This window comes from Leucopleurus acutus (assembly GCF_964270905.1).
Source record: "Leucopleurus acutus genome assembly, chromosome: 4".
In the NCBI taxonomy this organism is placed as follows: domain Eukaryota; kingdom Metazoa; phylum Chordata; class Mammalia; order Artiodactyla; family Delphinidae; genus Leucopleurus; species Leucopleurus acutus.
In genome coordinates this window covers 64,276,816-64,291,433 of record NC_139146.1, presented here as the reverse complement: position 1 = coordinate 64,291,433, position 14,618 = coordinate 64,276,816, and the positions used below count along the sequence as shown (strand labels likewise).

Below are 14,618 nucleotides of genomic sequence, written 5' to 3'. Positions count from 1 at the left end.
ACACACCTCCTCTACCATTAGAATATGGGCAGAGGAACAACCTGAAACTTTGTTTAAACAACATGATTTCAAAATATTAATATTAACAATCAAAAGTTAGTATAGAATTTAGGATTAATATATCTTCCTAATTTATCTTTTTCTCTCCAACTCCAAATTCAATAGCTACTACCTTCATATCCCACCCAAGAATTGGATAATCAAGTAGTGTGCTTAATAAAATGTTTATTAGTTGCTTAGTTGTTGGCCATGGTGCTTTTGTCTCTTCTTCTAGACTACCTCCCCTCTCCTTATAAGAATGAAGTATGTTTTGGTATTTTTACTTTGGCATCTTAAAGAGCTTGCGTTAGGATCAAAATTGTGCTGATGTCTTTTGGAGAAAGAACACATTGCTGATAGCTGTTATAATCGGATGTTATTATATATATGTAAATAGACTGGGGTAAATCCAAATGAAACCCGTTTTTCCTTACGAGGTAATAATAGGACAAGAGGACTCATGACTCCTAAAAGTTTTTATTGAATTTGTAAGCTAATAGTTTAATTTGAGAAATAACTCAACATTTATTGTACATTCTCTTCATTGTCGGCACTGTACTGGCTAATATAAAAGATTACCACTGTCAGTCCCTGCTCTTAAGGAGTTTATAGTCTAGAAATGATAATTTTATCTTCGTACATTATAGAAAAAGATCATTGACACAGGATAAAGTTAATTTGTGAGTTTTTCAAGGTGGGAAAACCTATACTTTTTTAAGGTAAAGGATTTATTCTTAAAGGAGTTCTATCCCAGAGGAAGCAGTGGAAGAGTTAACTTTGGACACAAGGACTAAAACCTCTTGTTCTTAAGACTAATGGGGAAGGAAGGAGAGAATCACTGAAAAAGCAGAGAAGCACAGCACTGCGGACCTCAGTAACAGCACTGGTGGCATCACTGGATTGTAGCACACTAGAAAAACAAGGAGAAAGGTTAAACTTGACCTATGTATCATCCATTCATTAGGCTAAGAAGAATTAATAATATATTTAACAACAATTTGATCAACACTGTATCTTCTTTTGTTACTAACTGGTGTTGTTTACAAGAACTGTTCCCCTGATAAATGAATTTCAAAGAAAGACTTAAACAGTGCTAGTCAAGGAAGCTATTTTGGCATGAAAATCCTTCTCATTATTCTAAATTGCAGCGAGAGAAATGTGTCATATTCATAAATATCAAATTCGACTTAGACTGACCAGCATATGTTCCCGTTTTTTCTTTGAGGTGCATTGCTCTTAATGTCTAGCCTCCCATTATTATAAGAGGACCTTTGTCACCATTGCATTTGATATCATTGACCTTTATGAAGTAGTCTTATTGCATTAAATATATGACAAGTATCTTTCCTTAAATATTTGTTTTGCTTTACAGATTTTCTTCTGATTTAAAAAACTACTTATAAGATCATTGTAAAAAGGTGAAACTTTAGAAAATACAAAGGAAAAGAAAGAGTCAGTGTTAACATTTTGATATATTTTTTATGAATCTTATCTATTTGATGTGTATGCCAATTTTAATGCATTGACTGTAATATGTATTTCCATATTCTATAGAAAGATTGTTGTAAATCTTCAGTGTCAGTGTGGTGGTTAAGTGCATGGATTTGGAACAGAAATGTTTATCTTTTTTAAAAAACAATTTCCATTTTACTTTATTTCATTTATTTTTTTTCATTTTAACATCTTTATTGGAGTATAATTGCTTTACAATGGTATGTTAGTTTCAGCTTCACAACAAAATGAATCAGTTATATATATACATATGTTCCCATATGTCTTCCCTCTTGCGTCTCCCTCCCTCCCACCCTCCCTATCCCACCCCTCCAGGCGGTCACAATCATTTATTTTATTTTTTAAATTTTGGCTGCGTCGGGTCTTAGTTGTGGCACGTGGGTTCTTTGTTGTGGCACATGAGCTTCGCTCTAGTTGTGGCACGCGGGCTCCAGAGCGCATGGGCTCTGTAGTTGGCAGCGCACAGGCTCCGTAGTTGGACCGCTGCACGTGGGATCTTAGTTCCCTGACCAGAAATGTTTATCTTTAAATCTCAATTCCACCATTTCCTATCTCTGTCACCTTAAGAAGCTTACATAAATAATATGTTTGTGCTTTAGTTTTCTCATTTGTTTAATGATCATAATAATAGTCTTTGGGTGATTGTGAGGATTGATTTAATTAATCCATGTTTGTTTTGTTTTGTTTTAAAAACACCACTTAGAAGGGTGCTTAGCGCAAGTACTCAATAATTGTTAGAAGTTTTTGTTACTTTTCTACCTATGTATTGTCTATATCCTTGCATACTCTCTTTCACTGGTATGTTCATTTCTGTTTTTTAATGTAACTTGGCCTTTTGCTACTTTATTTCCCCCCATGGTTGCTTTAAAAATAACTGAACAGGGGACTTCCCTGGTGGTCCAGTGGTTAAGAATCTGCCTTCCAATGCAGGGGACACGGGTTTGATCCCTGGTCAGGGAACTAAGATCCCACGTGCCCTAGGGCAACTAAGCCCATGAGCCGCAACTGCTGAGCCCCTGCACCACAACTAGAGAGCCCACACACTCTGGAGCCCATGCACCACAACTAGAGAGTGCTCGCACTGCAACTGCGCCCATGCACTCTGGAGCCCATGTGCCACAACTAGAGAGAAGCCACAACAAAAGATCCTGCATGCTGCAACTAAGACCCAACACAGCCATAAATAAATAAATATTTAAAAAAACAAAAACAGAAAAACACTTGATTCTTAAAAAAATATAACTGAAGGGAATTGTGAAAGGGAAGTGGAAAATTTAGGAATATTTTCTCAGAAGATAAATGTAAAAATATAGCATGGAGCAATTTTAGATTATAAATTAAGGGTGGCTTGTTTATTTCTCCATATTCATGAGGTGGCTTTAAAATGAAAATTGTCTTCTGTAGTAGCCCTTTTTTTTTGAGGCATTGTATTTCTGGGATTATACTTGGGGACAGGGAAGGAGTTTTAGATCTTTTTATAGATCAGGTAATTTAGAAGAGAGGCTTTCTACCAGCATACATCCAGATAGTTACTGCAGATGAAGTAGGAGACAACCAGAAGAACTACTTGTGGTTTATGGGCTTTTTTTTTTTTTAACTGATTATTATTTTTTGCAGGACCTTAATTCCCATCTTACATCAGAAAGCAAAGAGAGGTACTCCCCACCAAGCAAAACAGGCCGTTCACTGTATACATGCCATATTCACAAATAAAGAAGTACAGCTTGCACAGATTTTTGAGGTATATATAATTACATAGGATGTGTTGTTGATTTTTATTTTCATGCTCTGTGGTTTGATGAAGATAGAAAGTTGGTTTTTTAGCTATTTAGTCCCACTCTAGAATATAAATTCCATGGGAGCAGGGACTCTTTGTTTTATTAAGCACTTTAGATATTCCCAGCCTTTAGATCAGACTATATAACCAAATACTACATATTGAAAGATGTTTGGTGTGTTTTGTGTTACAACATTTTACTTAATTTTAGCTTCATTGTCTCAGTGGTCCATTTAGTTTAAGAAACTATCAGTAGATGAATTTGAACCACCCAGTTTAAAATTCTGGACAATCCTACTTGAAAATTCGTTCTGTTTGCCTTTCCTGATGTATGATCCTTTGCCTGATTCCACTACTGGAAAAGTATTCCTATTATAAATTGGATACAATATGAACAGAACCCATGAACTCTTATTTTTTATGATCCATGGTCATTTAAAATGTTCCCACAGGTTAAGAAATTCAACAACATAACAAAACTATTGTACATGACTTGAAAATAATGCTGATTTGACCATGCAGGAATTTTCTTGCTTTTACTTCTACCTTATATGTGGGATTTACTTTTTTCTTTTATCTTTGTTTACCTTTGAATCTTATTAAATTTCGGTAGGTGAAATAAGAATCAAGTGTCTAATATGATTGAAGCTACTTTTGATCATCTCATTAGAACAGATTTTTTGGGGCATGATAAATTCAGGAACATTTACTGTTTCTGTACAATGTCTAGATATTTATAAAACAAACTAGTAATTTTGACTGTTTTATTTTTATAGCCACTCAGTAGGAGTCTCAATGCTGATGTACCAGAACAACTTATAACTCCATTAGTTTCATTGGGCCACATATCTATGTTAGCACCAGATCAATTTGCTTCCCCAATGAAATCTGTAGTAGCAAATTTTATTGTGAAAGATCTGCTAATGAATGACAGGGTAAGTTTCTCATTTAATTAAATTTAGAATCATAAGATTAAGACTGTTTACATCTTTATTTGTCACAGAAACAACACTTCTGCTTCTCTCTATGTATGATTCTCTTTTACTTTAAAATTATTATATATTTTACCTCCTTATTTACTTACTTAAATTTCCAAATGACATCCTGCTGTGTAGCTGTTATTACTAGAACTTAACTGTTCTTTAAGAAAGAAAAAAATGAGAACATGAGATAGATGAATCATGAAGTAAAAAATATAAGTCAAACACTATGAAGGACAATTAACTAGAGTACTAGAATTTTGTTTTATCAAATATTGTTTAAAGTATAAGTGGAATTGTATTTGACTAGCTTTTTGAAATATAAATTACATTGCACTTTTGGCACTAGATTATGTATTCTATTTTAGTTATTGAAGTGTGTGTGTGTGAGCATGCACACATGCGTGCACACATACTGATGAATTAGCTTTGGGTTGGAGCTTTGGGATGTACAGCTTGGAAAGGCTCCCCAAGTGATTACTGAAACACGTGTCTGATTAAGAATCACCACTTTACCAAACAGATCTAAATTAAAGAGTTATTGAATGAAGACACAAATCAGTCTACCTGCTGGATCATTGTGGATGACTTTCAGTGCAGTACTAACTTATCCAATTTATCTAGTCTTTCTAAATGGTCCAGTAGCCTTTGAACACTCAGTATTGGAACTTAAAAAAAAAATACTTGCCAGCGCACTCCTTGCTCTTTTCCCTTCCTCCATTTGGATGTGATAGGGATGCAAGAGCATGGCCAAAGCCTCATTTCCTACTCCATACATCTGTTCTTTGCACTACTGATAGATTTGGCTGGCAACAGATGTGAAATTTGACACTTCTTAGATGATGACTTGATTGTTGATAAATTCTATTTTAATATAGTTCTCTTTTTTTGTGTGTAGTAAAATATAAATAATATAAACTTTGCCATTTTATCCCTTTTTAAGTGTACAGTTCTCTTACATTATATACACCCACATTCTTGTTGTTGGGTATTTTTTGTTTAAAAAACAAACAGAAGTTTAATAACATGTGTACCTCCTGTATACACAGAGGATAACCCAAGAAAGCCAAGCAACTCTCAACAATGGCCCAAGCCACCACCTACAATATACACCCACATTGTTGTGTAACCATTGCCACTATTTCCAGAACTTTATCATCTCAGAGAGAAACTCTGTATCTATTAACCAGTAACTCCCCATTGCCTTCTCTCCCCCCAGACTCTGGTAACCTCTATTCTATTTTCCTGCTTTATGAATTCGCCTATTCTAGATACCTCTTATCATACAATATTTATCCTTTTGTGTCTGGCTTATTTCTCTTAGCATAACAGTTTCAAGATTCAGCTATGTTGTAGTATGTATCAGAACTTCATTTTATGCCAGAATAGTATTCCATTGTATGTGTAACTTACATTTTGTTTATCTTCTATTGATGGACCCTTGGGTTTTTTCTACCTTTTGACTGTTGTGAGTAATGCTGATATGAACATTTGAGTCCCCAAAGTCAAATCATTGGGGTATATACCTAGGAGTGGAATTGCTGGGTCACATGGTCATTGTATGCTAAACTTTTTGAGGGACTGCCAAACATTTTTCCACAGTGGCTGTACCATTTTACATTCCCAGCAGCCATGTTCAAGTCTTCCAGTTTCCTTACATCTTGGCCAACACTTATTCTTTCCTGGTTTTTTTTGATAATAGTCATCCTAGTAGGTGCAAAGTAGTATCTTGTGGTTTTGATTTGTTTCCCTCATGACTAATGATGTTGAGATTTTTTTTCATGTGCTTAATGGCTGTTCTTTGGATATTGAGTCTTTTGCCCACTTTTAATTGAATTTGTTGTTGTTGAGTTGTAAAAATTCTTTATATATTCTGAATATTAGATCTTTGTCAGGTATTTGCCAAATCCAGGATTATAAAGATTTTCCCCTGTACCTTCTTCTAGGAGTTTTTTAGTCTTAGTTCTTAAGTAAAGATCTTTGATCCATTTTTTTGAGTTAATTTTTATATATGATATAAGGTAATAGTCCAGCTTCATTCCTTTGCTTGTCGCTGTATCTAGTTTTTCCAGCACCATTTGTTGAGGAGACTGTTCTTTTCCCAATAAATGGTCTTAGCACTTTTGTTAAAAATCAGTAGACCATATATGTGATATATGTGAGGTTTTCTGGGTTTCTGTTTCATTCCATTGGTCTGTATGTCTATACTTATGTAGGTACCAGCCACATTGTCTTGATTCTCATAGATTTGTAGTTAAGTTTCAAAATCAGGAAGTTTGAGCCCTCTAACTTTGTTCTTCTTTTCAAGTCCCTACTTGGTGACTTTCTGTGGGTTTCCTAGAGCACTGCACTGTTAAGCATGAAAAACTTAATGAGCAAAATTTAAAATTTTTTTCTAAAAGTTAAATTTATTCAATTGTCTATAGTCAACAGGTGAGAAGAATGGGAAATTATGGTCTCCAGATGAAGAGGTTTCCCCTGAAGTACTAGCAAAGGTAAATTTGTGTAGGTCTTAATAACTTTTATGTTGAGATAAAGAACATTTATAGATACCCTTTTTTTTTATAGATACCCTAACAGTTAATAAGCATTTTAAATGAGGAACTTTATTTTTAAATCAAAAGTTGTGGGCTTCCCTGGTGGCGCAGTGGTTGAGAGTCCGCCTGCCGATGCAGGGGACACGGGTTTGTGCCCCAGTCCGGGAAGATCCCACATGCTGCAGAGCGGCTGGGCCCGTGAGCCATGGCCGCTGAGTCTGCACGTCCGGAGCCTGTGCTCCTCAACGGGAGAGGCCACAACAGTGAGAGGCCCGCGTACTGCAAAAAAAAAAAAAAAAAAAAAAAGTATGTTTCTCAAATTGTAGTTGTCATTGACTTATTTACATATAGGTGTATGTCAGCATGTTCTTTAGACCTTCCTGCCTTGCTAAGATAATGTCAGTGAGGCTGTTTTACATAGAGATTGTAGAATATTGATGCTCAGAGCACCTCAGGCCTAGCCTCATTACCAATGTCTGTCTACAGGCATAAGAATATTAACTTGGCAAAAACAGATGGCTGCCATCATATTGTAAACTTCTGATAGATGTAAATTATCCCTCAGGAAAGCTAATTTTTAAAGTGGTAGTCTTGGGATTTAAAACAAGACTTCTTCATTATCATCTTACTTGATTGATAATCTGTTTCACCTTGTAGCTTCACAGTTCGCATTTATTCCATCAGTTCCTTTTTCCAGGTTGTCAGTAAATACAGTAAATAATATCTACATTCTTTAGCTAGTTCTTGCATGTATTCCATAACAATCTTTTGAGTATAAGCCACCAAGCAATTACGGCTACAAATAATTATGAAATCTCCTAGTTTTTTAATCAAAATAGTTTTTCAGTACTACAAAAAATATTAGTCTATCTAAATAGTTATTTTTAATCACTGTAATCAGTATAGTTCAGTTATTTTTAAACAATATATTTTTAAACGATTTGAAAAGCAATTGTTCAGGTGTGAAAAGTCTGAATTCAAGGAGCCAGACCTTGGGCAAGTTATCACAGTAATGTGTCTAAGTTGCCTTATTTATTGGAAATAAGAATACCTCTCTCGGGGCTTCCCTGGTGGCGCAGTGGTTGAGAGTCTGCCTGCCGATGCAGGGGACACGGGTTCGTGCCCCGGTCCGGGAAGATCCCACATACCGCGGAGCGGCTAGGCCCATGAGCCATGGCCACTGAGCCTGCGCTTCCGAAGCCTGTGCTCCACGACGGGAGAGGCCACAACAGTGAGAGGCCCGCGTAGCAGAAAAAAAAAAAAAAACCTCTCTCATAGAGTTGTTTGGGAGATTAAATAAAGTAATATATGTGTAACTCTGGGGAAAGTACCTGGCATAGATTAAACAGAATAAGTATTAGTTCTCATTGTTATTATCCTATAGGCTTGTTTAATAAAACATGTCTTCCGGCAGCTAAGTAATCTCACTAATCTAATTAACATAAATTAATCTAACCTTTAAGTGGAATTTTAAGTTGCTTTCTTTTTTTAGCATGTTAATATTTTATAGGTACAGGCAATTAAACTTCTGGTAAGGTGGCTGTTGGGTATGAAAAACAACCAGTCTAAATCTGCCAATTCAACTCTTCGGTTATTATCAGCGATGTTGGTTAGTGAGGGTGACCTGACAGAGCAAAAGAAGATCAGGTGAGATTTTTCTTCCTTTCCAGGTTTTTTTAGCTCAAGATGTTGGTAGAGCTTACGTAGGAATTATTTACTTAATATTGACTGTTGTAATTGCACTATGTGCTTTGTGTTTAAATTTTACATACTTATTTAGGGTTTATATCTGAATAATGATCATGTATTTTTCTTCATCCCTAAAGACACCTTTCTCCAGTAAATTTTTAGTAATAATCACTACAGCATTGTTACAGTTAACTTCAACATTTGAATCAGTTAAACAAATATTTGTTGAATTACTACTCTTTGCAAAACACTATGAAAAGCATTGCAGCAATAACAGATAAAATTCCGTTCCTGCCTTTAAGGAACTTACCCTAGTATAGTGATTGAACAAGTAGAGTGTCTTGATGCCACGAAGGGAATAAAAATTTCAGTGTAGGTTCAAAGAAGAAAGAGATGCAGCCTCCTAATGGTTTGCAGAAGACTATACAAGGTTCTGCAAATGCCAAAGAAAAATGTTTCATTTCTACACCTGTTCACTCTTCAAATCTGTGAGATCACCATTTCTTCTTTCTGTTCCTTTTAAGATGAAAATAAAAGCCAAATTTTTTTATTTACTAGGGTCCAGCTGAAATAACTGAAAAGTTCTACTTGCGATGGATTCTTACTTTAAAATTTTTGTTAGAGGATAGATTTAACTATGTATTTATGCTTTCAGTATTTATTGAGCACTATCATGCCAGGTACTACCAAGCCTTTTAAAGATACAATAATCTCTCCCTCTAAGGGATATGCATTCCAGTGGAGGAGATAGGAAATGCACAATTACAGTAGAGATGCTGAATGCTCTGATAAACTGAAGAAAACTAAATAAACTAAATCAAAAATTATTTTTATCATAAAATAAGCCAAGGGTAGCTTTGCATGAACAGATTGAAGAGTAGAGATAATGAGAAGTTTTAAATTTGGGGAAACTATGTACAGTGTACAGCAAAGGCTTAATAATGAGCTCTTACAAATCAGTGATAAATAGGATCCCCAATAAAGATGAAGATTATATATTACCAGTTTACCTTTAAAAAAGTGTTTGACATCACTAAATACAATAAGTACAATTTTAATTTAAGTGGAACCTCTTGTCTGTCAAATCAGCAAAAAGTTTTTTAAGCAATCATCACTCCATGGGATCAGGGAAATGGGTTCCCTCATAAATCCTGTGAATATAAATGGGCACAGTCTTGGCAGGACAGTTTGGCACTTTGTTTCTAAGTCCTTAAAAATGTTATCCATTGACTCTTTTTTTTTGACTCTTTATTTTTACACTCATGAAATTATAAAAGAATCATACAAAAATACATATACAAACATGTTCTTTCCAGCATTTTTTATCATCACAGAAGATAGGGGAATGGTTAACTGTGGAACACACATGTTATGAAATATTATGCAGATCTTAATTAGATGTTATGTATCCCATAGTTTAGCTTAGGCTCTGGAATCAGAAACTTATTCAACTCTACCTACGCTCCATTTACTAGCTGTGTGAACTTGTATAAGTCACTTCGCTAAGCCTCAGTTTCCTCATCTTACAGAGTTAAGTACACAAATAGTAGCATTAATTTTTTAAATTCCTGAATCATTTGCCTCAAAAGCCATTTGAAGGTTCCTCATTGTTACCAGTGCTCAGTTTGATGGTCATGTGGTCCAAGAGTGCCATGTTTTCTCCTCCTGTATGCTAAATAATAGTCCCTTGTGGATTCAGGGCAGCTTTCCACATTTCCTAAAGTCTTTGATTTATCAAAGCTATGTTATGTTCCTTATAACAGTTGAAGTAAGAAGACTATCCTTTCACCACCTCACTGTCACATTTTACCATTTAGGTTATAAAAGTTGACTGGGTGTGGGTGGGAGTGCCTGGACTCCTGGAGTCCCTTGGAAAACTTCCTGTTGCAAAGGAAAGTCTGCCTCAGAGACTAGTACCTGAGAGAGACTGGCTCTCACCTCCATATCCTTTCCTTTTAGATATTTGTCTGATGCCTCCCACTTTCTGGTACAGATCACCTCCTAATTCATAGCCCCTTCCATTTCATCAGACATTTGTAGGCTTAAGATTGATTTCTGTTATGTCTGTGTAAATATGTGTATGCATTTAAAAATTGTGGGAAATACAATAGATTTTAAATAAGTGATTTTTAATTTTTCAGGTTTTTTTAATATCAAGTTTTCTATGATGAATGTGAATGCCTCTTAAAATGAGAAATACAGTTCCTAATGTAAATGTTTCTTGCTAACGTTGCAGTTAGTGCTGTTGTACGCATAAGCAGAGTTGCTTAGCTGTGGTGGAAGATCTAAGCTAGAGTGTAACTAAAAACGAAGGCAGACATAAAAAAAAAATGAAATTTTGCCATTTGCAACAACATGGATGGACCTGGAGAGTATCATGCTTAGTGAAATAAGTCAGACAAAGACAATACCATATGTTATCACTTATATATAGAACCTAAAAAATTAAAAGAAACTAATGAGGACTTCCCTGGTGGTACAGTGGTTAAGAATCTGCCTGCCAATGCAGGGGACACGGGTTCGAGCCCTAGTCCGGGAAGATCCCACATGCTGCAAAGCAACTAAGCCCATGCGCCACAACTACTGAGCCTGCGCTCTAGAGCCTGTGCTCTACCACAAGAGAAGCCACCGCAATGAGAAGCCCACTCACTGCAACGAAGAGTAGCCCCCGCTCGCCACAACTAGAGAAAGCCCGCGTCCAGCAACAAAGACCCAACACAGCCAAAAAGTTAATTAATTTGATTGATTGATTGATTGATTAATTAAAGAAACTAGTGAACATAACAAAGAAGCAGACTCACAGATACAGAGAACAAACTAGTGGTTACTGTTGGGGAGGGGGAGGGGCAAGATAGGGGTACAGGCTTAAAAGGTACAAACTGCTATGTATAAAATAAGGTACAAGGATATATTGTACAACATGGGGAATATAGCCAAGATTTTATAATAAATATAAATGGAGTATAATCTATAAAAATTTTGAATCACTATGTTGTACACCTGAAATTAATATAATATTATAAATGAGCTATACCTGAATAAAATAAATTAAAAAATTTTAAATGAAGGCAGATAAATTTAATATCAGATAGTCACGATGATTTGAGCCTTCTGCCCTGTGTTGAATTGAAGGACTCAAAGTAACTTTCCCATATTTGTACATTATGTCATTTTAAGCATAAATTATGATAAAGACCTTAACAGTCAAAAAGGGATCAAAGAGTTTTGCGAATGATAATGGTTATAGGAAATGTTTATTTCTTTTTTGTTTGTTTATAGTAAATCTGATATGTCTCGCTTGCGATTAGCTGCTGGTAGTGCCATAATGAAGCTTGCTCAGGAACCTTGTTACCATGAAATTATAACCCCAGAACAGTTTCAGCTCTGTGCGCTTGTTATTAATGTAAGTAACAATCTTATTTTTGTCATTTACTTGGCCTTCAAAGTTAAATTTATTTACTTTCTATAGATTACAGATCCATTTGCTGTATGGATGTATGCACAAAAGGGATTGCTATTATTACTATTCTAACCAGTTAACTCCCCAAAATTGTTATTTACTCCCTCAGTATAATTATCTTTTTTTTTTTTTAATGAAGACATTAAAAATGCTTAAACTGTTTTTTTGTAAATGTTTGCCAATTTTTAAAAACTAAACTAGGGGTTTTTGTCATGGTTTTAAAAGTACTAATACTTTTATTTAAGTATTTTTGGTTTTGTGCTGCTGTAGGATGAGTGCTATCAAGTAAGGCAGATATTTGCTCAGAAGCTACATAAGGCACTTGTGAAGTTACTCCTCCCATTGGAGTATATGGCGATCTTTGCCTTGTGTGCCAAAGATCCTGTGAAGGAGAGAAGAGCACATGCACGACAGTGTTTACTAAAAAATATCAGTATACGCAGGGAGTACATTAAACAGAACCCCATGGCTACTGGTAAGTAACTTTCAAAGTGCTCAGTGTGCAGATATATCTTGTCAGTGTATCAATTTGTGGAGGGTTTTATTTCATATATTTCTATTATAGTTTATAATAACACTGGGACCTTTATAGAATGCTGTTGTTGTAGCTAAGATGTAAGTAAAATCTAAAATCCTGGTTTCTGAGTCCTAGTTATAATGCATAAAACTGTTTGGAGGAACTGCGTTTTTCCTTAGGGAATCTGCAGTGTGGCTTGATTTGAACACATTGCTCTGATGTCAGAGAGTAAAGAATTACTTTCCTAGCTTTGCCAGGGACTCAATCTTAAATTATCCTTTGTCTTCAGTAGCCTTCAAAATTGAAAAAAGTTATTTCAGTATCATCTAGATGTCATGTTGCCTCTAATTTAGAAATAACTGAGGGAAAAAATGTTAACTGAAGCGGTTAGAACGTAAATTAGGGAGGGATTTTTATAAAGGCTATTATTACTATTGTTAATAATAATGTTCTCACTTCAGAGAAATTATTATCACTGTTGCCTGAGTATGTAGTTCCATATATGATTCACCTGCTAGCCCATGATCCAGATTTTACAAGATCACAAGATGTTGATCAACTTCGTGATATTAAAGAGTAAGTCATGTTGATTTTTAATAAGTCTAACAATTATTTTTCCTTTTTAAAAAATGCTAAACTTTTTCCTTTTACTATTCGCATTAGAATAAAAACATTTTTATGGTTTTATTCTTCTATTGTAAATTTTAAGTTTCATCTTACAAAATTGTTCCTATCTAATAAGTTCTATTTGGTTGTTGTGTTTGTTTCCTGTTTGTTTGCAGTTAGCTTTAGCTGATTCTGTGACATAAGTTGATTTGGTCTTTATGTTATTTTTACCTTTGTATTAAGATGGGCTTCAGTCACTTCAGTTTGATAATTTAGAAAGCCATGTAGTGAAAATTTCTCTCCTTAAAACTATACTTCAACCTCAAAAGACAATTCCTCAAAAATATGCACACACATACGAGATACTCTGTGGCAGGTCTATGGTAATACAAAATTAGATTTGTTACACCAGTCACAGAGAGATTTGTCTCTAGTGGAAAGACAGGCAGGTAAACAATTGCAAAACACTTGTTTAAGAAGTGTTTTTATGTAAAATAGAACTTTATATATGATGCAGGGTGAGTGAACAAGTACGAAGTAGCCTAGGATTGTCTACAAATGACCTCCAAGAAACTTTAAAGCAATGTCTATTTTCCCATCGCTGTGCTTTTGCTTTGCACGTTTAAATTGGTTCCTTCAGCTTGTATTTAAAGTACTATGATTTTTCTATGTGTGACATGAAGCCTTATCCCTAATCTTATTTGAGGTTGTAATCAACAGTTTATCTCTGCCTCCTGTAGCTCTTTCAGGAGACATAGGTTCTAGTCTTAGCTATCTGAGTAAAAACTTTACTTCTCTGCTTCAGTTGCCTTATCCATAAAATGCAAGATATGAAATAGATAATCCCTAAAATATCTTCCAATTCTAGTTTCTGTTTACTTAATAAATATATTTTATTTGCAAATTCTTTTTCCTTTTTTTTTTAAATAACTTTTATTTTGGGATTTTCCAGAAAGCACTTTCATAAAGTGAAAAAGTGATGTATGTATTTGCCTAGAACACAAGGTCTATGTTAAGGAACCTTTTTAGCCCTATTCAGTTGCAAGGCAGTCATGTGAAAAAGGGATTAGATTTGCGAGAGGCAACAGTGATGTGGGAAAAGTACTGAAGTCGTCAGTTAGGATTGAAATCACTGGCACATACTTTTTGGTTCTATCTAGCATGCAGTACTTTTGAGTATCTTTAAACATTTCATTTTAAGTTACCATGTAATCTGAAGTGTTCACTTTTCTTTTTCTAGTTAAGGTGTACAGTTTCTTAAGGTATACAGTTAGATCATTCATTGAGATGTTGTTTCTTAACAGAGGGTGTTATCGCTGTAAATTTCCCTTTTAGTACTACCAGTGCTGAATCCTATAAGTATGGTATGTTGTGTTTTTGTTTTATTTGTCTTAAGGTATTTTCTAATTTTTCTTGGGACTTCTTCTTTGACCCATTGGTTGTTTAAGAGTGTGGTTTGGAAATTCCCTGGCGCGGTCCAGTGGTTAGGACTCTTCCTTTC

At 35.0% G+C, this 14,618-nt stretch overlaps 1 protein-coding gene across 3 annotated transcripts in view; it reads left to right on the top strand.

The window, feature by feature from the left end:
• Nucleotides 1-14,618, top strand: part of PDS5A (PDS5 cohesin associated factor A) — a 136,112-nt gene that overhangs the window by 95,530 nt on the left and 25,964 nt on the right. For all 3 annotated transcript variants that reach the window (XM_082838825.1, XM_082838826.1, XM_082838827.1), the window contains exons 20-26: nt 3,169-3,292; nt 4,105-4,263; nt 6,735-6,803; nt 8,356-8,492; nt 11,814-11,937; nt 12,265-12,469; nt 12,973-13,087. In XM_082838825.1, the coding sequence (XP_082694951.1) occupies nt 3,169-3,292; nt 4,105-4,263; nt 6,735-6,803; nt 8,356-8,492; nt 11,814-11,937; nt 12,265-12,469; nt 12,973-13,087 (933 nt within the window). The remainder of the gene's footprint in view (nt 1-3,168; nt 3,293-4,104; nt 4,264-6,734; nt 6,804-8,355; nt 8,493-11,813; nt 11,938-12,264; nt 12,470-12,972; nt 13,088-14,618) is intronic.